Source organism: Echinops telfairi, unplaced genomic scaffold, assembly GCF_000313985.2.
Source record: "Echinops telfairi isolate 266 unplaced genomic scaffold, ASM31398v2 ScPeMD7_7469;HRSCAF=8507_1, whole genome shotgun sequence".
Taxonomy (NCBI): domain Eukaryota; kingdom Metazoa; phylum Chordata; class Mammalia; order Afrosoricida; family Tenrecidae; genus Echinops; species Echinops telfairi.
In genome coordinates, this window is record NW_022111373.1 from 112,128,310 (window position 1) to 112,156,226 (window position 27,917).

Genomic DNA, 27,917 nt, shown 5'->3' on the forward strand with positions numbered 1-27,917 from the left:
GATCTGGGCATCTTACCTTCCAGTATAAGGTCACGTTGTAACCTCCTGGCACCGGGTCCACAGTTCTCCACATGTCAGGAGCGGAGGGAGCTGAAATGGAGCAGGGGAAAGTCCTTGGGTCAGAATATGTATGCACAACAACACAGTCAACCTTGGTCTAGTTCATGCCAGGAAAGAACACTCCAGGAAATAACCACAGGCGTTACTTTAGCTAATTGTGTACCACTTCACAGTGCCGCGCGGATAAGGCATTTGTTTGTTTTGCTTTTACAGATCGAAGGATTGTGGCAAGCCCGAGTTGAACAAGTCTGTTGGCATCATTTTGTTTGTTGTTTGCTTGCTTGTTTTCCCTTTCGTCTCTGTGTGCCATTTTGGTCATTCTCACATTCCCAGCTTCGTCCTAGTACTGTCTCCTTGTTCGAAGACTACAAGGCAGTATAAACCTAACTTTTCGAATCCCTTAGGAGTAAAGGTGGTGAGACTTCAGCTTGCTACTTTGGGCAAGGCACCAGGAAAGACCAATTGCTAGCAAAGGACATCCTGTTGGGTAAGGTACAGACCCAGCGAAGACCATGAGACGCCCTCAATGAGATGGACCACCAGTGAGCCGTGGCAAGGGAGTCACATACAGCCATTGTGACCATGGAGTGAGAGCAGATGACGCTTCCTTCTGTGATACAAAGTTACTATGAGTTGGCACTGACTAGTACTGAGTCTAGTACCCAATTACTAGGCAGGGTGGAACCATGCCACAGACAGTAAAAGGGTGAGAAGCAAGTCTTAGCTAGGATGCCCTTGTTGGTTGCTGCCTGACCCCTGGCAACCCATGCCTAATGGGATGAAATGGTACGTGGTTCTGCACCATCTCCTGGATCAGCTATGGATTGGGCCACTGTGATCCACAGGGTTTGCAGATAGAATAGGTATAGGCAGACCTCCAAGACATTGCATCGGTCAGTCCCCAGACCACTGCAATCAATCAAGTGGTTCAATAAGCAAGCTACATGCAATTGGGGGATTTTCAGAGATTAGTCCTTCTTAATAATATGTCCAAAGTACTTGAGCCCAAATCTCACTCTCCTCACTTCTAAGGAGTATTCCAGCTGTGTTTATTCCAAGACAAATTTCTTTGTTTTTCTGGCAGTCCATATACCATGTTCAATATGCTTCACCACCACCATAATTCAAAGGCATTACATCTTCTTCCATCTTTCTTACTCACTGTCAAGCTTTCATGAGAATACGAGACGATTTAAAACACCACACCTGGATTTTCTTTTGTTAGATGCTGTTGAGTTGGTATTGGCCCACAGGGACTCTATATACAATAGAATGAAACACTGCCCAGACCCGGACTACCCTCACAATTGGTATGTTTGAGCCCATTGTTGCCGCTCGGGGTAAGCAAACCTCAGTCCTTAGAGTGCCATCTTTACTTTTGAATGATTTAAAGAGATCATTTGCAGAGTTTCTCAGTGAAATACATCCTTTGGTTTCCTAAGGTTGCGTGGGGTGAATCCAAACTGATCTATCTTGGAAGAGGTACAGCCAGAGGGCTCCTTAGAGATCAGGATGGTGAGACTTCGTCTTACAGACTTTGGACATGTTGTCAGGAGAGACCAGTCCCTGGAGAAGGACATCATGTTTGGTAAAGTGGAAGGAGAATGAAAAAAAGAGGAAGACCCTCAAGGACATGGATTGACACGGTGGCTGCAATAATGGGCTCAGGCATAGGAACAATTGTGAGGGCGGGACAGAACTGGGCAGTGTTTCTGTTGTGCATAAGGTTGCTACAGGTTGGAACCAACTTCATGGCACCTAACAAAAACAACAACAATTCAGCAGTTCAATAATATTAAGAGGAGTTATGGAATCATCATCACCATCCATTTGGGAACATTTTCTTCTTCTTTGTAGTCATGGTTCTTAGCTCCCATTTCTCCGCAAGCTTCCCTACCATGCCCTGCTGTTGTTGCCGGTAGGTGCTTTGAGATAAGATCCATCTGACATCAGCAATGAGATCCCTTATTCCTTGTCCTCTTCCACCTCTGGCCCAAAGCTCTAGCAGCTGTCAGTGCACTGCGGCAGCCACTGTTGGATGAGCTTCTGCAAATGATTACTTGCATGTGATATTAATGATATTGTTCTATAAGTTGAACATTCTGTTGGGTCATCTTTCTTTGGAATGGGTACAAATATAGATCTCTTCCAGTCAGTTGTCCAAGTACCCGTCTTTCCAACTTCCTGGCATAGAGGAGTGAGTGCTTCCAGTGCTTCATCCACTCGTTGAACCATTTCAATGGGCATTCCATCAATTCCTGGAGTCCTGGTTTTGACGAATGCATTCAGTGCAGCTTGAACTTCTTCCTTCAGCACCATCAGTTCTGGCTCATAGGTTACCTCCTGAAATGGTGGAAGTTTGACTAATACATAGTGACTCAGTGTATTCTTTCCATCTTATTTTGATGCTTCCTACATCATTCGTACAATCTTCTGATATTGTGGCTTAAGGCTTGAATTCTTTTTTTTAGTTCATTCAGTTTAAGATAAGCTGAGCATGTTCTTTATTTTTGGTTTTCTAACTCTAAGCCTTTGCACATTTCAATATAATATTTTACTTTGTCTTATCAAGCCGCCTTTTGGAATTTTCTGTTCAGCTATCTGACTTCATTTCTTTCATTTTTCCTTAGCTACTCTATGATTAATAACAAGTTCAGAGTCTCTTCTGACATCGACTTTGGTCTTTTCTTTCTTTCCTGTCATTCTAATGTCTTTTTGCTTTCTTCCTAGATGATGTTCTTAATATCATCCCATGGCTCACCAGGTCTTCTGTCATTAGGGTTCAAGTCATCAAATCTGTACTTCAGAGGTTCTCAAAATTCAGGTGGGATAGACTCCAAGTCGTATTTTGGCTCTTGTGGACTTGTTTGAATTTTCTTCAGCTTTAACTTGAACTTGCATATGAGCAATTGATGGTCTGTTCCACTGTAACTCCCGGGGCTGTTTTTGCTGCTGATAATGAGTTTCTTCATCATCTCTGCCCACAGATAGAATCGATTTATTTCTGCGTATTCCATCTGAAAAAGTCCTTGTGTATAACTGCCTTTTATGTCATTGTAAAAAATTAATTGCTATGAGCAATCATTAGTTTTGTGAAATCCTATTATGTGGTCTCCAGTTACGTTTTTATCACCAAGGTCATATTTTCCAACTACTGTTCCTTCTTCTTTGTTTCCAACTTTTGCATCCGAATCACCTAAAATTATCAATGCATCTTGATTGTATATTTGATCAATTTCTGACTGAAGACATTGGTAGAATTCTTCAACTTCTCCATCAATAACTTTTGTGGTTGGTACACATAAATTTGAATACTAGTTGTATTGATGAGATTTCTTTTAATTCAGATAGCTATAATCCTACCAGAGACAGCATTATACTTCTAGATAGATCTTGAAATGTCCTTTTGGAAGAAGAGTGAAACACCATTTCTCTTGATTATGTCGTTAACAGCACAGTAACCCATATGATTTTCTGTTTCAAAATGGTCAATACCAGTCCATTTCAGCTTATGAAATGCCTAGATTGTCTAATTTTATGCATTCTGTTTCATTTTACAAGCCTAATTTCCCTAGATTCGTACTTCACCCATTCCAAGTGTGGATTAAGAGAAACTGATCTGTCTTGGGAGAATTATGATCTGAGTGCTCCTTAGTTGGCAAGACTTCATCTTACATACTTTGGACATATTGTCAGGACAGACCAGTCTCCCTGGAGAAGGACATCATGCTTGGTGGAAAGGAAGGTCCTCAAGGAGATGGATTGACAGAGTGACTGAAACAATGGCATCAAGCGTGGGAATAATTGTGAGGATGGGGCAAGACCAGGCAGTGGTTTATTCTGCTATGCATAGGGTCGCTATGAGTTGGAACTGGCTTGATGGCACTTAACAACAGGTGCCAACTATTAATGGATGTTTGGGGCTGGTTCTTTTACTTTTAGTCCTGCCACATCTGAAAATGTAAGTCCCAAAGGCTTCATTCCTACCGGCTTTACTCTATCCCCGCCATTAAGGCCAACTTTACTTGGAGAGGGCAGAGTTTCCTCAGCCACATGTTGAGTGCCTTCTGGGCTGAAGGGCTCATCTTTTCGGCACAATCTCTGACAGTGTTCTGCTTCTTTTCATGAGGTTTTCTGTATGTGACAATGGCTCAATTCTGTCTAAAAGGTTTTCATAGCTAATTCCTCAGAAGTGGATAGCCCATTGATTCTCAGTTGTATGTTCTTAGTCTAGAAGCTCTGCTGAAATGTGTTCACTTTGGGTCACCCTGCTGGCATTTAAAATGCCAGTGATATTACACAAGATCACAGTATCTTGGCAATACACAAGCCACCACAGTGTGACAAAGTGATGGGCAACTGACTAAACACCATCCCCCTAGGGAATTATTAATCTAGTTACTATGTCTATAGATTGACCTACCCTGCATTTCATACACAGAAAAGTATACAAAAAAATAAGGAATAAACAAAAGACAACAACAATGACTAAATAAAACAGAGAACGTCTCCATTGAAAAGAAAGCAGGGAAGATTTAAACTGGAGTGTTTCCATATAGTTGAACGCAAAGGCGTAATCCCTCTGAGTACAATTCGGTAAGAGAATGTTGTTGTGTTTCCTTGAGTCAACTCTAACCAACAGCCAGCCTACAGGACAGAGTAGACCTGCCCCAAAGGGATTCCTAGGCTGTCATCTTGACAGAAGGAATTCTTTCATCCACGGAGGAGCTACTGGGTTCGAACCATTGACCTTTGGTGAACAGTGATCTAATCATTGTGCCATCAAGACTCCTAAATATGATTAGAATGCACATAAATACTGAGCTTCCCGGTGTAGTTAGTTCTTGTCAGGTGCCATGGAGCTGGTTCAGACCCATAATGATCGAACAAAACACCGCCCGGTCCGGCAGCATCCTCACATTACCCTAACATTTGAGCCTTTGGTGAAGCCACTGTATCAATCCATCTCATTGAAGGCCTTCTTCTTTTCGCTGTACCTCTACTTTGCCAACATGATGTGCCTCTCTAGGGCCTGCTCCCTCCTGACAACATGGCCAAAGCATGTAAGCAAAGTCTCGCTATCCTCACCCCTGAGCATTAAGTGAACTATTATCAGAATTCTTATAATATACACACTATAAAAATATATCACTGCCAAAGGTTGGTTTCAACTCATAGTGATTCTTAACGCGTGTCACTCTGTACAGGAGTAGAAAGTCTTCTCTCTCCCTCAGAGTGCCCGATGGTTTTGAATGGTTGACCTTGCTGTTGGTAACCCTTTGACATTGCTTCTGAGGATGACAAAAGGATGGGGGAAAAAAAGATGAATATACTGATAGTGAATGTATATTTCATAGAATATATTTTTGTAATATATGTAAATAACATATCACACAAAATTGTGATATATATATTATATCTAAACATGTAATACATACTATATTAATATACAATATATTTATACACCAAAACCAAATTCACTGCCATCAGGTGGATGCTAACTCATAGCAACCCTATAGGACAGGGTAGAACTTCTCCTATGTGTTTCCAAGACTTTAACTCTTCACAGGAGTAGGAATCATCATAAGAAATATTGAAGAATCTCAGGCTTATTACACCCCAATGTAAAAGAAACGTGTTAGTCTGGGTAGACTAGAGAAACAAATTCACAGACACTCATATGTGTATGAGAAAGAACTTTATATATAAGAGCAATTGAATATTGAGGAAACATCCAGATCAAGTCCATAAGTCTGATATTAGCCCATATATCTGATACCACACTAGAAAGTCCTCTTCAGACTCACAAAACACGTGCAGAAAGATCACAGGCCAGTGAATGTGAAGTCTTGTGGATCCAGTGGTGGTGGAAGCATTTCAGCACTGGCAGGGGTCTCTACATGGCTCGTTCGTCCTGGTGTCCAGATTTTCTCTTAGAAAGGAAGGTCCCCTGTCTCTGAACACTCTGCCCTTTGTTTGGGGTTTGTCCGAAAGCTTTCTGGGAAGCCAATCCTTCTTGTGAAGTCTACTTAGACCAGCGGTTCTCAGCCTGTGGGTCGAGACCCTTTTGGGGGTTGAACAACCCCTTCACAGGGGTTGAACAACCCCTTCACAGGGGTTGCCTAATTCTTAACAGTAGCAAAATGACAGTTAAGAAGTAGCAACGAAATAATTTTATGGTTGGGGGGGGTGGTCACCACAACATGAGGAACTGTATGAAAGGGTCGCAGCATTAGGAAGGTTGAGAACCACTGACTTAGACCCTTGGGCAACCTGTCCAGGAGCGGCACATACCAACATCGAGGGTGGTGAATCTCTGACCAACCCAGTCACTCCATTTCCACAAGTGGTTGCCATAAGCACAGCACACTCGGGCCAAATACTGTGTGTCGGGTTCCAGTCCACTTAGAAGATATTCACCCTGCATCCCAATGGAGACATTGACCTGCTGCTTGAGCAAACAGAAGAGGAGACAAAAAGAGGTAAGCAAACCAACAAAGCAACTGCTGAGCATCACGAAACAGTCATCTCCATTCACCTGGCACACCAGGAGGCGAGGCAGGGCTAGGAGGAGGAAATGAACACCTGCCCCCCAGGGCCATGAGACCAGACGAACGGATTGGGGCCAATTACTGAAAGTGTTGGGTGGAGATGCTACAGAAAAATCCTAATGTAAATAGGGGTAGAGAGGGGGAGTTCCACCTTTCAAGTTCTCATAGAATTCCGTCTTTCTGGAGCCATTGAGGCTGGATGAATCTCTCCTGCCAAACCATTACCTTTTGTTAACTTTTAAAGCTTATCCAAAAAATGCCCTGAAGATTTCTTCTGGGAGCACTGGGGGCATTAGGCCGTTAACTGGAAGGTTGGGGAAGAAAGCCGAGACTGCCCCTGTAAAGATGCGCCGTTTCAGACACCCCAAGGAACGGTTCCACTCTGTTGCTGGGGGTCGCTAGGGATTGGAACGGCGGCACGTTTGGTAGGTTGGGAAGACAATGTTGCTGTTTGGTGCCCCCAGTCTATTCCAAGTCACAGCGCACAGAATGGAACACTGTCTGCTCCTCTGCTCCTCTGACGTCTCGCGGTGGCTCCGTTCAAGCCATCGTGGCAGCCACTGTGTCAGTGCAGCTCGTTGGGGGCCTCCCTCTTTCTCACTCATCTTTACTTTACCAAGCACGTTGCCCTTTTTTTAGGGACTGGTCTCTCCTGATAGCACATCCAAAGGATGTGAGGTGAAGTCGTAGCCTTCTTGATCCTAAAGATCACTCTGGCTGTACTTCTTTTGACAGTCTATAGGACTTTCAACGTTCCTCGCTAGCGCCATAATTCAAATGCACCGCTTTTTCATTGGTCTTCCTTATTCAATGTCCAACTCTCGCTTGCACATGAGGCAACTGAACAGACCATGGCTTGGGTCAAGTGCACCTCAGGCCTGGAAGGCAATAACCAAGCCCACACCAAACTCGCTGCCATGGAGTAGAAGCCTGCCCATAGCGGCTCTCTGGGACGGAACTGCCCCTGTGAGTTTCCGAAACTGTCATTGTTCCCAGGAGTACAGGGGCTGGTCTTTTGCCCATGGAGTGGCTGTTGCTTTTGAATTGTAGACCTTATGAGATCACAGCCCAAACTTAACCACTATAGCACTCCTATAAAAGCAGCAGCTTAGTTTACTTCTAAAGAAATGCCTGCCTGAAGCATTGTGCTCTCTTAAAGAGCTCTCCTGTTGGTGGTGGTTGGTGTGCCCTCGGGTGACTCTGACCCACACTGACTCTCCGACTGTAGCCCAGATTGTGATCTCCTCAGCAGTGGAGGCCAGCTCTTGTCTCCCGCTGAGTGACAGCTGGGTTTGAACCAATGCCCTTTCATTTAGCAGCTGAGGACTTATCGGTTGTCCCTCCAAACTGTCCCTCACCACCCTCAGGTCAATTCAGACTCACAGCCAACCTCCACGACAAAGTAGGAATGCCCACGGTGGTTTCCAAGACTGTAAATCTTTGCGGCCTCTTTGGTCTGTGGAGCAAGCAGCTGGTGAGTTCAAACTGCCGACCTTGTAGTTAGCAGCGCAACGCTGAACCCATTAGGCTACCGGGGCATTGTCTCACCAGGGGTTGAAATCAAACTGACAACAGCGACTTGAAAACATAAATAAGAAGCTTATGTAAGCAGTGAGTTTAATACTGGGGGAGGAATAGCCCAGAAATCAGAGGTGATACGGTTGCAGGACTCAAAGGACTTAGTCGTCACTGAATTGTTCGTCTAGAAATCGCTGACGGATGTTCTATCATGTGTATTTTCAATGAAAACAGCATATATATACACAAACAAAAAGAATCAACGCGTATACGTTACTGTTAAAGTCAACCAGGACAACAGCAAAATTCAATTTGATGCAAGACTGGGCTTTCTTTTTTGGGAAAAAAAAAATCTTTGAGATCCTTCTCCTGCCTCTGAAAGTCTGTAATTAATTTCTTGGCCCTTTGGAAACAGGTGACCCACAACCAAATAGACTCACTCAGAAATACAAGTGTAAACAGTGTTTTTTTCTTTTACTTTTTTCTCCCAGCAGTCATTCTGTTGTAGACGAGTTAGGAAATTATAAGCAAACAGGGGAATGAAATGCTGGGCCAAGTAGGAAATGGAGTTCTTACTTCCATCACGTGCTCATCCTGAAGACACTCAACCCGACACAGGAGAGTGGAGGGCTTCCTTAAAGGGTAGACCTTCCAGGACACACGGGCATTCGTGGAATTCACACTTTCAAGGAAGAAATTAAAGGGAGGCCTTGGATGAACTGCCAGCAAAAATAAAGAGGAAAAGTCAAGCACGTCTCCACAAAGGCTTTGGCCAAGAGGCAGCTCATTTACTCGTGTACTTCTGCCACAACAAGCATCTTTTCGTATATACTTGAGAAACGAGGCTTAAAACCAGCTTTATAGCCAAGACAGAGTAAGCCAAGCACCGCCTCTTGCCCTTACTGATGGTCTCAGAAATTCTGAACAAAACTCAAAAAAGCAACTATGGGAGGGGCTTTTAACGTTAAACAAAATCATGCTGATTGTGGATCAAAAAACTGACTGCCATCAAGTCAATTCCAACTCACAGGGACCCGACAGGACAGGGCAGACCTGTTCCTGTGGGCTCTCGAAGCTGTCCCACTTTATGGGAGTAGAAAGCCTCATCTTTCTCCTTTGGAGCGGCTGGTGGTTTTGAACTGCCTACTGTGTCATCCCCACACCACCAGAGCTCCTGCTGAGGGTAGAGGGGAGTGAAAGCCAAAGAAGCCACCACTCACAGAAGGAGGGCTGTAGCAGAGGCCTTCGAAAAATCAGTAACAAGAGAGCGATGACAGAGGAGCCATTGACCTTGGAGGGCGATGAATGCAAATGACTTAATTTAAATCAAAAGGAAAAGACCTTTAGAACTAGAATTAAAAAAGAACATAGCCTCAGGGAAAGGTGCTCCAAGTTCACTGCCATCAAGCGTACAGAACAGGGAAGAATAGCCCCTGTGAGCTTCTGAGCCTGTAACTCCAACTGGAGGGGAAGCCTCATCTTTCTCCCGAGGAGCTGCTGGTAGGTTCCAACTGCCGGACTTGCAGTTCACAGCGCATCATGTAACCATGCCGCCACCAGGGCTCCTGGGGCGGGGGGTGGGGTGGGGGGCAAGTGAGACCAGCCCTGACGTTTGTGTCACTGAAGTGCGAGAAAACGAAAGAAAATGCGCAGTGATGGAAACGGGATTACCAGAAACGTCCCAGGTTTGGCGAAAGAAAGCCATGCAGCTACAGTTTCAAGAAGCTCCCCAAACCCCAGAGAGGATAAAAGCAAAGAAATTGATTCCGACCGCCGTGAAAAATGTGGCCAAAGCCAGAATTTTAACCCACATAATATGAAAGTTAAGTGGCAACTCACTTATACCATGAACTAGACCAAAAAAAAATCACAGAGCACATTTCACTCTGTTACACAATCTGTCAAACCACTTGTCCGTGGTCACCTTGGGCTGTGACAACTCCAGGCTCACCTCGGTGAGTCAGATTGAAAGCAAGATTGACACTTCTCTCTCTGAATATGTTTTGAAGTCGGAGTGTGAAGTTATATTCATCCTGGGAGTCTTCAGCTACTTGCCAAGTGCACCAGGTATTATGTTCACAAACTCTCGTTTCCTGGGAAAATCTTAAACAAACAAGAAAACATGCAAATAATTACAGGAGCTCCCTGTGTCAACGCAGATGTAGCTTTGACACACTTGAGGCACCCCGAGTGGCTGTCAAGCCGTATCCCACACAGGAGCATTCAGTCACCACCACTATCACCGTAGAGCAGTAGCAAAACATACTGTTTTGAGACATTTGATTGATGTGGTTAGCTAGGCAAATAGTGAATATGTTTATGGCAGTTATGCCAATAATGACTCCTTCCACTGAGTGGTGAGAACGCCCTCCAAATTAACATTAACTATTCTTCTTCTTCTTCTTTTTTATCATCATGACGTTGACTATTCTTAAAGAAGGCGCCTGCCTGGTGATGTGGTGGGTTATGACTTGGGCTGCCAACCACAGGCCAGCAGTTCAAAACCATCAGATGCTCTTTAGAGAAAGATGAGGCTTTCTACTCCCGAAAGGGTTCCAATCTCAGAAACCCACAGGGGTAAGTCTAGTCTGCTCTCCAGAGTCACTGTGAGTCACCATTGACTCGATGGCAATGAGAATCTCGGGAAAAAATTCTTAATGTATCAAAAATTAAGTAGCCCCAAATCCTCAGGGGCAATCTATCACATCTTGCTTCCCCGCTAGCTACCTTTCGATCACGTAAGGCTACATTTTCCTTGAACAAATGTCAGGATTGTACACTTGTGCTAAATGTGCATGTTTTCCACACCATCAAAATCCAGCTTTTATTACAATGTCACAAAAACCTTAAACCATGTAGGTTTAAACCTGTCAATGACATAACCAGGGCTAACTTACGATTCATATAAAGCATAGCTTTCGGGAGGTTGCACTCTCTTTGAGGGGTGTAGGTTCACAGGAGCCGTCACAGCCACGGGATCCCAAGTACAGTTCAAGGTCTTCAAGTCCTGGGTTTCACAAGAAAAGTTCTTGGGGTCTTCCAGAATTTCTGTCCATTTAGAGAAAAAGAAAAAAGGAAAGAAAACAAGACAAAAGACAGACCTGGTTAAGTCTGGTTATTCAAAGAAAAATCGAGGGCCTGAGCTCTCTCACTCCCAATACCTGCGTCTTTGCAGCTGTCACCAAGGAAAGGTGAGGTCCTACTGGGTTAGCTGTCAGGTTGCCGTCTAGTCAGTTAGACTCGTAGTAAACAGAACAATGCCCCTTATGAACCAGCACAGGGAGGGAGAAGGCACAAAACCTGTCCTACTCCGCAGGGGAAAAGGCAGTCTCCAGACAAAGGCCAGGAGGCCACCGGGTGCACACAGTCCTGGGAAAAACAAAAATGCTCTCTGTACTGAAAATGCCCCACGAAGGCATTTTGTTTTCTCCACACACAGTAAGAAAGCAATGGCCTCTGTTTGCCGAGCTCTTCCAGCAGGCAGCTCTCATGCAGGGCCAGGCCCTGTCCCCACGGTCCCTCATCAGTCCTGTCAACTAGCATCAGGAAGCTGGCTCCGGGAGGATGGGGAACTTGGCCCCGGTGACACCCCCAAGGGTAACAAGAGAGTTCAACTCCAGGTCTGCAGGGCCACAGTCCTGACTGCCTTTCTGGGGTCTCCTAGTCCGCAGTTCTCTTCAAGTCTCCAATAAATCCACCTGGCCCTGGTAGCATAATGGTAGCATAATGGTTAAACACTCAACTGCTAACCTCAAAGCCAGCAGTTCAAACCCACCTGCTGTTCTGCAGGAAACAAGACCTGGCGCTGTGTTTCTGGAAAGTTTACAGCTGGGGAAACCCTTATGGGGCAGTTCTGCTGTGTCTCATGGAGTCAGGAGGAGTTGGAATCCACGGGCAGCACACACACCGGTACAGAAAAAGGCAGGCTATTTTCCCCAATGCCCAGGTCCTGGCCTGGACGTTCTCCCTTTTCCGGGTGTTGGTTTCTAGGTCTGGGGAGGGAACCTAACACTGAGGAGAATGTGTCGAGGACTCTACTCCCTGACTTATAACAGAGGGAATCTGGAAAGCTAGTATTTCACGGAAGGAAAGCCACTTTTGGTTAAATTAGAGATAAAGTCCAAGTACATTTTCCTGCTTTAAATAGCATTCCCACAGGTTCTCCCCGAACAGCTATGCTGCCTTTATTAAAGTGAGCACATGGTGGATTTTATGCCCCTACAGAAGCAGACCTCCTGCTGCTATCTCTCCCACCGTGTCACCCAACACCCCTCATACCTTCCCCCAATACAGATGTTAGGTTTTCCTCACCTGTGAGCTCAGGGACCCTACTGTAGATTCCACCCATCTTGTGACATATGTATCTACTGGATATGCATGTCTTATGGCTACCTATAAATGTCCCAAGATAGTAAAGACACCCTCTTCTCTCCCTGCCACTGTGACATGTGTCTGACTCCTTCATTTTATCCTCTCTCCTAGCCTGTATGACTTTACTGTCATCTTTGTAGATGATCGCCCTACAGGTGCGCCTACTGGCCCTTCGGATGTTAGAGGCTGCTCTCCTCTGACAGTCCGGAGTGGTCGGTCAGGACAAGGAGACGGCTGGGAGGCCTGGCCCGGGTGCTGGAGGACTCAGAAAGCGAAAGAGAAAGAAGGCCGTGGAGGGGGAATGCTTGCTGGTCTTCTGGGGAAAGTAACGCGAGCATACGGGCACATATAGGAGCGGGCGAGCCGCCCACGACTGCAGACTCACTGGACACATAGATCACGAGGCCGCCTTTTAGCTCATTGGTCGACTTCTGTCGACAGTGCATGTTCGTCCCAGTTGGTCTCAGGAAGGAGACATTTCTCAAGGTGAACACGGTCACATGTGGCGTCAGAGCTTCTTCTTCATGGATCTCCTCCGTTTCCAAAAAGCAGGCGATCTCGCTCCCGTGACTTCTGGAAACGTAACAAACAGTCATGTTGGAGCCTGCTTCCACCAGGTTGTCTTTGGGGAAAAGAGAGAAGGTTTGCCCAGGACTCAGAGGCTTGAGCACTGCAAGACATGTCAAAAGAAAGGAAAAGAAGGACAGCTGTTAACATCCCGATCCCAATCCGCCCGCCACCTCCCCACCCCCCCTCCCTCACCCCTCCCCACCCCCTGGCACACACTGCACTCGCAACATCCACAGGTAACAGAAGCTTTTTTCTCCCTTCCCGAGAAAACAGAAGTTCCAAGGTCTACACCAAACCCATGCACTTCCCGAGAAAACAGAAGTTCCAAGGTCTACACCAAACTAGGGCAAGACAAAGCAAAACAAGACAACCTCCTTTCTGCCGTCACTCTGATGGCGACACGATCCACCCCCGCCACGGCTCCCACAGTTGTTGGGTGCTGTCAAGACTTTCTGATTGATGGTGATGCTAAGGAGAGAGTAGCACTGGCCTATCGGGGTTCCTAGGCTGTGATCTTTACAGAAGCAGAATGACATGCCATTCCTGGTTATGATATCCTGGCTAAGGTTAGAGTAAAAAGAGTGCTGGTGGGTTATGCACTGAGCTACTAGTCACAAGGTCAGTGGTTCAAACCAGATGCTCTGAAGGAGAAAGACGGGGCTTTCTGCTCCTGATCAGAGCACACAGGAGCAAATGAAGGGGGAGGAAAAGAGAGTGGAGCACATCCTGGCCCACCAAGCTCTGAGGATGATATTCCTGCTCAGAGCAGCCAATGCACAGAGAGGACCATAGGGGCGGCCTGTCTGCGAGACATGAAATTCCTCACTGACTCATTGCACTATGGGGGATAACACTGGACACAGTACAGGAATTGTGCCCTATCTGACCCCAACACACTGAGGCGAAACACTAAAGGCATGCAACAAAATAGCAAGGGGAGTAGAGCAAGGAAGTCCCTAGGAAATACCAAAAATAGACATTGGGGCCAGGGTGTGGCACCATCAGACTCAACAAGAAAGCACTCCTGAAGGTCAACAAACAGACCATGAGCTATTTATATGCTTTTCCTTTTTTGTCATTGTTTTGTTTTCTTTTGTTGCTTTGTTTGGTTCTGTCTTGGTTTTGTGCATATTATTATTATCTCTGCAGGTCTATCTAGATAAGATAGGCGGGATAAACAATCTGGAGGAGAAAACAATGGGACCCAGGGTTCGTGGGGAGGGGTGGCGGTGGACATGGGAGAGAGGGAGGGGCGGGGAAAGGAAGTGGGCGTTAACAAACCCAGGGACAAGGGAACAACAAGTGATCTAAAGTTGATGGCCAGGAGGGTGTATGAGGGCTGGTAGAGGTTGGGGGGTGGGGTAGGCAATGTAACCCAGAGGAATTACTGAAACCCAAATGCAGACTGAGCATGATAGTGGGACAAGAGGAAAGTCAAAAGAAATACGGGAAAGAACTAGGAGGCAAAGGGCTAACTAAATACAGGCATGTACATATGTAAATATGTATGACAATGGGAAAATAGAGCTATGTACATATATTTATAGGTTTAGTAATAAGGTAGCAGATAGACATTGGGCCTCTACTCAAGTACTCCCTCAATTCAAGAACACTGTGTTCTATTAACCTGGCATTCTATGATACTCATCTTCCAATTACGCGATTGCTGAAGACAAAGCGGGTGCATAAACAAATGTGGTGAAGAAAGCTGATGGTGCCCGGCTATCAAAAGATATGGCATGTGGGGTCTTAAAGGCTTGAAGATGAACAAGTGGCCATCTAGCTCAGAAGCAACAAAGCCCACATGGAAGAAGCACACCAGCCTGTGTGATCATGAGTTGTTGAAGGGATCAGGGATCAGGCACCAAAGACCCAGAACAAAAAGTCTTATCGTTGTGAATGAGAGGGAGTACAAAGTAGAGACCGAAAGCCCATTTGTCGGCAACTGAACATCCCCTTACAGAAGGGTCATGGGGAGGAGGGTATAGTATAGCACCAATGAAACATACAGCTTTCCTCTAGTTCTTTAATGCTTCCCCCCTCCCCACTATCATAACCCCAATTCTACCATACAAATCTGCCTAGACCAGAGCATGTGCACAGGTGCAGATCAGAGTTGGAAGTGCAGGGAATCCAGGACAGATAAACCCCTCAGGACTAATATTGAGAGTAGCCACACCAGGAGGGGAAGGGGAAGGTGGGGGGGAGATAGGGAGAACCGATCACAATAATCTACATATAATCCCCTCCCAGGGGGATGGACAACAGAAAAGTGAAGGGAGACATCAGTCAGTGTAAGACATGAAAAAATAATAATTTATAAATTATCAAGGGTTCATGAGGAAGGGAGGGGAGGGGAGGGAGGGGAAATGAGAACCTGATACCAAGGGCTCAAGTAGAAAGAAAATGCTTTGAAAATTATGATGGCAACAAACGTACAAATGTGCTTGACACAATGGACGGATGTATGGATTGTGGTAAGAGTTCTATGAGCCCCCAATAAAATGATTTTTAAAAATGAATCACAGCCTCGAAAACCCCATCAGGGCAGTTCTTGTCTGTCTTCCAGAGCTGCGATGAGTTGAAACAGACTTGAAGGCACGTATTTTCTTTCCCTCAAAGACAGTTAGAGGAAGTAGCCTTAACCACAGTTGCTCAGTGGTTAAGCAATCGGCCACTAACTACAAGGTGGGTGGTTTGCACCCAGCAGACGCTCTGCTGGCGGAGGGTGATGCAGTGTACTTCCATTAAGAAGATTGTTTTGAGAACCTGAGGAGGCGGTTCTACTTCCTCCTACAGGGTCGCCAGTTTGGAATCAACTGGAAAGCAATGGCTTGTGTTTAGGGTTGTTATAAAACCAGTAGCAGCTCTCTGCTGAGGCCCGGCCGTGTGGGAAGTTTGATGGTTTCATGGTGCTTAAGACAGTGACCAGGAGCCCAGGTGGCACAGTGGTTACACGTGGGGCTGCTAACGACAAGGTCGGCAGTTTGAAACTAGCAGCCACACCACAGGAGAAAGAAGAGGCTTTCTACAGCTGTAAAGAGGTACAGTCTTGGAAACCCACAGGGGCAGTTCTACCCTGCCCTATCTGGTCCCTATAGTCAGAAATGACTCGGTGGCAGTGAGTTTAAGAAGGCAGTGACTGAAATAGAGGAGTTCTGTTTCCATTGTAATCAACGTAGATCTATTATAATTACCCAACAGACCAGTAGATTATTCAAGGGTTAATGTGTTTTACATTTTAATTCATAAACACACATTACTGAGTAACAAAGGGTTGGTTCTATTGGCACAGGCCCCTATCTTAACTTAATTGGGGACCCAGGGTGCAAACAGCTGATAAGTTTGGCTACTAACTACAAGTTTAGAGGTTCAAATCTTCCCAAAGGCAACATAGTAAATAGGCTTGAAGATCTATTTTCAGATAAGTCAAGTCACTGAAAACCCAATGGAACACAGGTCTACTCTAGCATACATGAAGTCGCCATCAGCCAGGACTGGATCTGACTCAACGTCAGCTTACTAACTAGAGAGAAGGTAGAGATTTGGCCAGAGTCCGTGCAATTTCCTGGGACTACATTTCCCAGAAGCCTTTGCTGCCTGCAGCAAAGTTAATCAACAATGTTTTGCTTGGGAATATTTAGAAAGCCTGTTCGACAGAGGGCTGCAGAGAAGCGCCCGAGAACCAGTCATGCTGGCTGGCGGAGTGCTTTCCTTCTCTCCTGGGAGACTCACATTAAAATTGTCTTGCTTGAAAAAAACCCATTCTGTGCCTCTCAAAGTAAATCTTTTGGGAAGGCAAGACCCTGATAACATGACAGCAAAGCCCACTGCACCTTTTAGCCACAGCAAACATCAGTGACCAGAAATCTTTAGAGATCCTCAAAGAGAGTATTGAAAATGCATTCGTTCATCATCTGATGGCTTTTAGAGAGAGATGCTTTCATTTGCCATAGTCCCCATTCTTTCCAGACCGCAGCTGCTATGAGGAGTCGCCAGTCGACTGGGACTCACAGCAACCCCACGTGACCAGGAAGAACTGTCCCACCCAGAGATTCCTACTTGGTGATCTGTCTCAACTCCTCACAGCTGGCTGTGGAGTTGCTGCTGACTCATAGCAACCCTAATCTACTTAGGAGCAACTTCCAGGTGATTCCCTGAGGAGCTGCTGGGGAGGGTGGGATAACCGAGCTTTCAGTTCACAGGTGAGTGCTTAACTCTTGTGCCATCAAGCCTCCTTTCTCACTAGATTAGGGACTGGCCAACATTGGCTCAGAAGCCATGAACCATCTGGTTTTGTAAATAAAGTTTTATTGGAACATATCCATGCTCATTTATTTGCACACCGTCTATGGCTATTCTTATACTACAGCAACAGAGAGAAGGTGTCATGACAGAAACCAGATGGGCTCAAAACCTAAAGAATTTACTATATTGTCTGTGTTAGTCAGGGTTCTCTAGAGAGATAAAACCAAATTGCTAATAATTTAATATATTTATTTATAAAGATAATTAGATATATAACAAGAAATGAACTGTTGAATCGCCAGGCTGGCACAATAAACTATCTCAATTGTCCTTTACAGAAAAAATATCTCCCAACTCCTCCTGCACACATTGTGTGTCGGTCTAATAAGCACATACCTACAGTTCATACTCTGCTTTGTTGACTTAGCATTCGATGAGAAACACACACTGCACACTTAGAAATAGCCACGGAAGGTTCTGCACTTGCATGACTATCTCCACGGGCAGATTTAGAGGGGAAAACCGCAGACATTTACCTCCAAGTGGCAAGTTCCGAGCCCATGTTGGGGTTCCGCAGGCAAATACTGTCTGGATCTACACAGGGCCCCTCACAGGGACGTATGTAGACCTTCAGAGAGTATCAAACATTACAATGCTTCCCTCAACTGAACCGCTTCATATCTTACCCCGTATTTCCTTCCATGAAGTCCACTTGCTCCAGGACCTCAACTCTGGGAACTGGGCATCGTCCACTTGACTCCTGATCCTTACAAAGTGTGTCGCACATTCCAACGGGAGCTCCGATTCCCAGCTCCAGTGCACGGATTCCTTAGACTTCACCGTGGTGATGTAGTTCCCCTAGGAGAAAACAGGAACATCTGGAAACAGCTGGTCCTAGAAAATGCCTAGGATCGTCTGGTTATCAACGCATCAACAGAAGAGACCTTGTATCTCCACCATGCGGCAAGTGCCGTCCATTCTTAATTGGCCCACACCCAGGGAGTCAGCCATAGCCTTTGGCTTTTAGAAAATTGTTTTCAAAACCTGGTCGTGATTGCTAGTTGCTGCCAACCTGACTCTGACACGTGGCAGCCCCAGGTGTGCAAATGCACAAAAGGCTGCCCATCATGATCGCTGGCGAACATGTTCGTGTCCATCATTGTAGCTACTCTGTCTTTTGTGTGTCTTTCAACCTAGGGGACTGATCTTTCAGTGCACAAACAATATTCGGAAGTGATCCCTCGGGATTTCACTCGCTTATCTTTAGAACTAGATCTCCAGGTTTTTCTTCCTTGTCTGGGAAGTCTGGGAACACCATGCGTGACTCTGCTGGCATTTGAAATACTGGCGCCGTTCCTTCCAGCATCACAGCAACATGGAAGCCCCAACAGTAGGGCTCGCTGATGGGTGGGTGGTGACCCAATCCTGCAGTCCCTCCAATTCCCTGGAGGAAGCAATAGTGCTACAGGTCTTTAGGGATGAGATCAGAGACAGAAAGGGTGTGGTTCCTTGCTGAGATGCTCACAGTGCTGGCCACACAGAACTCCAGGCCAAATGACTACAAACTGAGAAATGAATGAGTCATGCTCTCCAAAATTAGCAAGGTCAGTGAGTAGGTTTCCATTTATTTTGAGCCAAGGTTCGCCCAGTCTCAGCAGTTGGCTGTTCTTTACAACATCCTGTGCACCCTGTTGTCCTCTCCCAGAGCTCTGCGTCTATTCCAACTCAGCCGTTGCGTGGACCAGACCCCTCCTTTGAGCTCCTTCTGTCAGAATTGTTAGCTCCCAGAGACATCAACCACTCAGGACTGTCTCGCACTGTTCTCTGGGAAGCTTGATCCAAGTCGGATTGCAATCCAAGATTTTGACACAGCCTTTTATCGTTAGTATAATAATTATTTTAGGATTTGGTTGTGACTAAGGTGAAAGTTTACAGAGCAAATGCAGTTTTCCATTCAGCCTTTTATACACAGTCGTTCTGTGCTACTGGTGAAGAAATCAAAAACTCACTGCCCTGGAGTGCATTCTGATGCAGTGGCCTTACGGGGCAGAGCAGAGCTGCCCCTGTGGGGCTCCGAGGTCGTCACTCTTTACAGGAGTGGAAAGCCTCATCTTTCTCCTGAGAGCAGCTGGTGGTTCCGAACTGCTGACTGTCTGGTTAACAGCCCCATGAGTAACCTACTATGCCAGCTGCACTTGAAATCCGCACTATGTCTCAGGGCGCTCCCCATTTCCGCCTGCGTTTCCTGTTTCCACCCACTCGGTTTTCCTGCCCCTTTGGGTCTCGTATAGATGCAGGTTCCTCCCAGTGGTTACTCTTCCTTGGGTCTTTCATGTACAGCCTTCTGCCGCAATCAAAGGCATTGTCTTTCATCCCTTCATTCCACAGCCTGCATTGGTTCCTTTACACTTGACCCCGTCATTCAAGATCATTGACAATGTGACTCCAACCTCTCTCCCAGAGCTCCCTCTGAACTCTCCATCATCGGAATCATCTCTCTGGCAACAGTGGTCTGCCCCACACTTCTGGAAGATTATTTATGTTTTCATGCCTTGGGGTTTGTTCAGACAGGGCCCCCAATTTAGCATCCCTTTGACCACCTCTGCATGGGGAATGAATCCATCCTTCAAGATTAGGTCAGACTCCATCTCCTTCCTGCAACCTTTCTTGCTCTTTCCCCTGAATTCTCTGAATTTGCACCTCTCCGGAGGCCTCTAGCAGAGTGTTCCTCATTGCTGTTCACTGTCTTCTAACCTGTGGCTCGGCCACCTGAGAACCCCGTGGGCAACTGGTGGAAAGATGGCCCGCTCTGTGCCATCTGGTCAGTCATGGGTTCACTGGGGGCATTGTTGTGGCCACTGTGGATTCTGAGGACCTTCCAGTGTGGGCACGCATCTTTAACCCACTATGAAACAATGTTTGATTAGGACCCGTGCGATTTTCTTGGGCTAATTTTTGCACCACCATTTGGCTTTCAGTTGTACTGTGGGGGCTTGTGTGTAGCGATAATGCTAGAAGCTACGTCCCTAGGATTTCAAATACCAGCAGGGTCGCCCAGGGTGAATAGGTTTGGGCAGAGTTTCCAAAGAACTAGGCTGTCCACTTTTGGAGGAATTCGCCACTGAAATCTTATGGCTAGCAGCAGACCACTGTCAGATACTGAAAACCTCAGAACAGCCCAGAACACTGTCAGAGACGGTGCTAGAAGGTAAGGCTCTCAGGACAGAAAGCACTCACAAGGTGCCTGAGACAATCAACCAACGTGTTGTAGATAAAGAAAAGCTTTGCGGACCTTTATTTGCTGATGGGGCACTACTTAATATGAGAAGAAATTGCATTAAACATCAATGACTAATTGGAATTTGGAATGCACAAGGTATAGATAGAGAAAATTGTGTGTAAAAAATTAAATAGAGTGCATAAAGATCAATATACTAGGCATTAGTGAGCTAAAATGGACGGGTACTAGTGATTTTGAATGAGAGGGTCATATGGTTTACTTTGCTGGGGATGACAAATTGGACAGGAATGATGTAGAATTCATTGTCCAAAGAGCATTTCAAGATCTATATTGAAGTACAATGCTGTCTGTGATAGGACTATACCTATAGGCACACAAGAAAAGTTCAGTCAATACAACTATTATCCAAATGTATGTACCAACCCCTAAACCAGTCATGGAAATATTAAAGAATACACTATCAACATCTTTAGTATGAAATTTATCAAACATGTAATTAAGCTGCATCGATGACTGGCTATCAGAATGGAAGGAATAGTAGTTGGGAAATATAGTGTGTCTGAGAGGAACAAAGCTGGGGACCATATGACAGAGGATTTCCAGACCAGTGACTTCGTCATCGCAATTGCCTTCCTTCAACAATAGTAAAGGTGTCCGACTATACAAGTGGACTTCTCCAGATAGGATACACAGGAACTTAATCGGCTACACCTAAATTGTTCAGAAGGAAGGACATGCTCAGCCGACAACAAGCTGAAAGAACTGAAGAAACAATTCAAGCCTCAAATTGCAATATTAAAAGATTTTATGGGGAAAACATTAAACCATGCAGGAAGCATCCACAGAAGATGGAAAGAATACACAGTCACTATGTCAAAAATAATTAGTTGATATCCAGCTACTTTAGGAAGTAGCATATGAGCAAGAGCCAGGAGAAGCCGTCTAAACTGCACTGAAGGCATTAGGGAAAAGCAAGGCTCTGGGAACTGATGGAATACCAATGAAAATATTCCAATACGCTGATGAAGCATTGGGAAGTACTTCTAGTCTATGCCAAGAAATTTGGAAGACAGCTACCTGGCTAACTGACTGTAATATATCCATATTTGAAAATTATACAACAATAGCATTGATATCACATGCAAGTAAAGTTTGACTGACGATCAATCCATAACAGTTGCAGCAGTAGATTGATAGGGAGCTACCAGGAGTTTAGGTTGGATTCACCTGGAGACATGATGAAAGAAGGGGTATCATTGCTGACAGAAGGATCTTGGCCCATTCTTGTGTTTTATTGATTATACAAAGCCATTACTATGTGGATCATAACAAATTATTGATAGTCTTGAGAAGAATAAGAATTCTAGGACACTTCATTGTGCTCATGTGGAACCTGTACATGGATCAAGGGTAGTCATTCAAAGAGAACAAGTGAATACTGTATGGTTTAAAATCATGAAAGATGTGTGTCAGGATTGTATCATTTTCCCCATACTTATTAAATCTGTATGCTGAGCAAATAATCAGAGAAGCTGAACAATATGAAGGTGAACTTGGAGTACACTAACAGAATTGGAGTACACTAACAACCAGTGATATACACATGAACCAACCTTACTTGCTGAAAGTGAAGAAAACTTTAAAGCACTTGCTAACAAAGATCAAGGATTGCAGCCTTCAGTATGAATTGCAACTCAAGGTAAAGAAAACAAAAATCTTCACAACTGGACCAATAGGTAACATTATGATAAACAGAGAAAAGCTTAAAGTTGTTAAGGATTTTGTCTTGCTTGGATCCACAGTCAATGCTCCTGGAAGCAGCAATCAAGATATCAAACAACATATTGTATTGGGTACATCTGCTAAACAAGACCTCTTTGACATGTTGAAAAGCAAGGATGCTACTTTGAGGACTAAGGTGTACCTGACTCAAGCCATGAGATTTTCTATTTGTTTTTTTAAAAAAAAACAGCTTTATAAACCACATATCATACAATTCAATAATTCAATCATATCAAAAAGTGTCTGACAATCATCAACACAATCAATTTTAGATAATTTTCATTATTGTACTCAATGTTATTAGCTTCCTATTCTCCCTCAACATCCCCTGCCATACCCCCAAGAAACCACTAATCCAGTTACTGTTAGGACAGATTCACACATCTGGATTTCACATACTGAAAAACATATATAAACAAAAAAGCTAATGATAACAAAATAAAATAGAGAAAAATCACAATTGAAAAGAAAGCTGAAAACATTAAAAACTAGAACAACTTTAAAATGGGTCGAGTCTAAATACAGGCATGTACATATGTAAATATATATGATGATGGGGAAATAGATCTATGTGCATATATTTATAGGTTTAGTACTAAGGCAGCAGATGAACATTGGGCCTCTACTAAAGTACTCCCTCAACGCAAGAACACTTTGTTCTAATTACCTGGCATTCCATGATGCTCATCTTCCTGACACGATCGCTGAAGACAAAGAGGGTGCATAAGCAAATGTGATGAAGAAAGCTGATGGTGCCCAGCTATCAAAAGATATAGCATCTGGGGTCTTAAAAATTTGAAGATCAACAAGTGGCCATCTAGCTGAGAAGCAACAAAGTACACATGTAAGAAGCACACCAGCCTGTGTGATCATGAGATATCGATGGGATCAGGTATCAGGCATCAAAGAACAAGAATCATATCACTGTGAATGAAGGTGAGTACAGAGTAGAGACCCAAAGCCCATCTGTAAGCAACTGAACATCCCCTTACAGAAGAGTCACAGGGAGGAGATGAGCCAGTCAGGGTGCAGTATAACACCGATGAAACATACAACTTTCCTCTAGTTCTTTAATGCTTCCTCTCCACGCCGCCACCACCCCCTGCCTTCATTTTCTGCTTTCTTATTGATTGGGATTTTCCTCTGTTTTGCTTTGATGTTTGTATGAAATCCAGGACAGGAAAATCTGTAGCAACAGTAACTGGATTCATGGTTTCTTGGGGGATGTGGCAGGGGAGGAAATGGGGGGTGGAGTGGAATGGGGAGCTCATAACAATGAGTACAAGAAAGAAGATGTCCTAAGTTAAAAGAAAAGAAAATGTTCTAAAGTTGATTGTGATGACGATTGCACCCTCTTTTAACTATGATTAAACTATTGAGCTGTCTGATATGTGAATTATATACCAATGAAATGAGAGAAAGAGAGAGAGAGAGAGAACTCAGCTCTAGAAGGTGGTATTAGTCATTAAGCAGACTGCCTTCTCACTTGCTGCCTTATATTGACCTCAATTCTGACTCATAGCCACCCTACAGGACAGAGAAGAAGTGCCCCTGGGAGTTTCAGAGACTAACTCTTTCTGGGTGTTGAAAGCCTTGTCTTTCTCTGAGGAGCGGCTGGTGGTTTCTAACTGCTGACCTTGTGGTTTAGTCCAGTGTAACCCACTACACCACCCAGGTACTGCACCATGCCCCAAGGGGACAATTCACTCCCCATCCAGCTTTGGCAGGGCAAATGGCAGGATGGGGCATCACACCCGCCGCACACACACCCTAGAGTCGTTCATCTCCATGGCCTTCCCTCCTCCTCTGCCCTTTTCCTGTGCACTAACAATGCACAAAGAATCCTGGTGGCACAGTGGTCAAGTGCTTGGCTGCGAAATGTAATGTTAGTGGTTCAAACCCACTAGCCACTCCTGCTTAGACTACAACTTATAGTTGTAGACCTGCTCTTTCTACAAGATCACGGTGAGCTAGACTCGATTTGACAGCCCTCAACTACCTTTCAGGGGCTCATGGCTGAACAAAGCACAACCTTGGGAGTGAGTGTACCCTGCCCCACCCTGACTCTGTGTGTGTTGGTGGGGTGGGGAGGTGGTAGTAGTAGCATATGATTGTGCATGTGGGTCCTCACTGAATGCAGAACTGGGATTTTCTGGGAGATTTTTATTTCAGCTCATGGAATTACTTTATCCCTAGATGGCAAAGCATATATACCATATATACTCAAGTATAAGCTGACTCAAGTATTCTGTCAAGTATAAATTTTCAAATTAAAATTCCGGGTCAGCTTATATTCAAGTGTATACGGTATTTATAATTGTAAGTCGTGAGCTCTGGATGCATGCAACTTTCACTAGGTAATGTGAGCTGTCAGGAGTACACCAGTTTAAATATCTACATCTATAAGATACATATTAAGCTATACTTATCTCAAAGTATAGCTATATGTCCTTCAAGGACCCCTGGTGGCACTGTCGGTTGCACTGCTAAAGGCAAGTTCAGTCGTTCAAACCCACGAACTGCCTCTCGGAACAAGATGAGGCTCTCTGCCCTTGTCAAGAATTACTGCCTCGGACACACTCTATGGGGTGACTGTGAATCAGGATCGACACTATGGCAGTGGGATGAACACAAGATACATACACACCATTTCAGAGAAAATGCCAAAAGAAAAGAAGAACAAAGGTACAGCCTGTATATCAATCACTGTGACCTCATTATAATGTCAGCAAGTCACCGAGTGGACTGTACCTTGCACAAGTCTCTCTAAGGCATCCTTTCCTTCTCTCAGCCCCACCCACCCACCACCCAGCCCCCACTGACAGCTTCCTCCGCTGGCCAACCTCTTCGTGCCCCTGCTGCCCAGCAATTCTTCCTGCAGCTGGAGTGAATTCTTAAAAACCTTCCAGTCAGATCTCATCACTCCTTTGTTTCTTATTCTCTTGGAATAAAACACCAAAGCTGAGTGTGACCCACAAGCAGGTGGTCCCAGCCCAGTTACAGTTTTCAGGCCAGAAGCTACCAATCCTCCCACTGTGGGCTCTCTTCTCAAACCTGCTCCCCCTCCCCGAGTTCATTCTAGCGTTCTCCCTCCCTCTCTCTCCCACCGCCATCGGCAGACCTTGACTCATAGCAAACTTACACAGGGGTTCTTAGACTGTAAATCATCCCTCCCACATGGAGTGGCTGGTGGGTTAGAACCACCAAACTTGTGGTTAGCAGCCCAATGCCACCAGGGCGCCTGCATTTAATTAATTTATTTATTTCCCGTCTCTCTGCCATCGAGCGGATGCCAATTCATAGTGGCTCTGTAGGACAGGGTGGAGTTCAGTTAGTGCTCGAGACTGTAACTCTGGATGGGAGTGGAACTCTCCATCTTCCTCCTGAGGAGTGGCTGGTGGAATTGAACTGCTGACCTTGCAGTTCGCAGGCCAACGCAGCACCACTACAGCACTAGGGCTCTTTTCGGCATAGTTAAGTAGAATTCTTTTCTTTTGACTCAACTCAACTCACTTTCATGGAGTCGATGCCGACTCAAAGCAACCCTGTCACACAGGGTAGAGCTGCCCCGGTGGGTTTCGGAGACGAACTCTTCACAGGAACAGAAAGCTCCATCTGTCTCCCTCAGAGAGGCTGGCAGTTTTGAGCTGCTGACCTTGGGTTAACGGCCCAATGTCCTATATATGCCATTAGGGTTCCTCTGTTCTTTCTAAACACCTGCCCTCTCAAAGTGCTTCACATGTAGAATTCAGTGACATGCATTATGTTCAGGGTGCTATTCGACTCTATCTGCTATCCATTTCCAAATGTTTCAATGACCCAGAGCGGAAGTTCAGTGGATCCTAAGCAAGGAATCCCTTCTCCCCCTTCCGCCCACCTGCCCTGAATCACCACTATTGACCTTTGGATTTCAGGACAACTCTTGTCCACACTCTTTGCTGCATTAACTTCTAATCCTCTTTCCAATCTTGGCCCAAATAGCCCTTCCTGCAAGTTCCTCAGCAAGGAGGCCTAACCCCACCTGTGTACGCCACCCAGGCCCTATCCTCTTCAGAACACACCAGTTGGAGTGCTTATCTCCTATTTCTGCTGCGTCTCACACGGATATCCCCCTGACTCCACAAGGCCTGGACCTGGGCCCAGACTCTGAAATACGAGCGCACCTCCTCCGGCCGTTCATTACTATGCAGCAGGCTTTCTTCCTCTGGCCTCAGACCCTTTGTGCAGCTTCAGCCTGATCGCAGTTTGTCCTGCTTTTGGTTTTTAAAGCCCTTGTAATTGGAAGTGATAAAACTTGCCTTGAATGCACCAGGTCACAGATTTAAAATTTTATCTTAACGTGGCAAATTATCTCTGGGTCATCAGTTCAATCAGGAGTTTCATTTCACACTTCGGATGGCTGTAAGTCACAGGACATCTGCACAGGCATCTACCTAGCAATCCACTGAGGTCACTGGGCATTCCCGAGGCAGGAGCTGTATCCCTAAGCCGGTGCTGGCTCTTGGCTGCCTTCCAAGCTAGCCTGTTACACCCCTCCAGCCCACTGCAGCCACCCCTGCCACTGAGCCTGGAGCCTGGGCTCCCGGCAGAACCATGAGTTGCTGGTGGGCTAGCAGAGGCAGGAGACGTCTGGGGAGCAGCTTGGTGGCCCCATCCGGCAGGAAGCACCTGCATGGAGATGCCTTTCCTTTGGCATGTTTTGGAGCCTGGACCCTTCCCAACCCAGCAAGTGCCCGCCAGGTGCATCCCAAGGAACTTTGTTAGGAGATCACAGCATAAACTCAAGGAAGCAGAATTGCGTGGAGACCCTTCTCAGCTTTGGGGAGTCCCTGAGTGGTGCTGAAGGCTGCTAATGGAAAGGTTGATTGTTGAGGGTCCATTCAGAGGAACTTCTGAAGAAAATCAGCCACTGCAGGGCCACAGATCACACTTCTTTGACACACATGGGGGCGCTACGAGTCAGCGTTGACTCAAAGGCTTTCCCAGCGTTCTCTTCCCTAATGGAAGGCAGGTCTCCCTTCTCTTCTTCCCCTTCAGGCTGGAGAGACTCGGGTAAGGGTGGCTTGTGACCCTGCCTGGTCTGGGGCCACTAACGAATTGAAAGTGGGGCTTTGAATCTCTCTGGGTGACACATGACATTGTCCTGGCCCTGTCACCTTGGGCAGCACACAGACCTCTCTCTGTCTCAGTTCTCTTGTATCTCAGTCTCACCAGTGCTGACTGCTGGGTGTTGTGGGGGAGTGGGGAATAACACAAAAAACCAAAGCAAATCTCTATTTTCCCTTTTTTTTTTAGAGCCCTCCCCACCCCAACCCCCACTGATTGCAAATCTCTATTCTTAGGGGTTTTGTTAATGGCAAAAAAAAATTGGAAATACAGAGTAGTGACATAGTGTTCAGTATCATGGTGAATATGATTGTCACTGAATTGTTCACAGAAAATGGTGGAGATGGCAGATAATTCATTACATAAATTTCACTACAACAAACAAGTTTTTAAAGCAAAACACAAATACTACCTTTGCTCTCAATAATCTCAGCCCTTAATCTATTACACAAATCATTGTGGGTTATGCT

General features: G+C 45.5%; 1 protein-coding gene across 2 annotated transcripts in view; it reads right to left on the reverse strand.

The window, feature by feature from the left end:
* Window positions 1-27,917, reverse strand: part of OSMR (oncostatin M receptor) — an 82,645-nt gene that overhangs the window by 25,244 nt on the left and 29,484 nt on the right. For both annotated transcript variants that reach the window (XM_045285391.1, XM_045285389.1), the window contains exons 4-10: window positions 18,005-18,176; window positions 12,886-13,170; window positions 11,027-11,177; window positions 10,081-10,232; window positions 8,706-8,848; window positions 6,355-6,511; window positions 17-90 (exon numbers count right to left, since the gene is read on the reverse strand). In XM_045285391.1, the coding sequence (XP_045141326.1) occupies window positions 17-90; window positions 6,355-6,511; window positions 8,706-8,848; window positions 10,081-10,232; window positions 11,027-11,177; window positions 12,886-13,170; window positions 18,005-18,176 (1,134 nt within the window). The remainder of the gene's footprint in view (window positions 1-16; window positions 91-6,354; window positions 6,512-8,705; window positions 8,849-10,080; window positions 10,233-11,026; window positions 11,178-12,885; window positions 13,171-18,004; window positions 18,177-27,917) is intronic.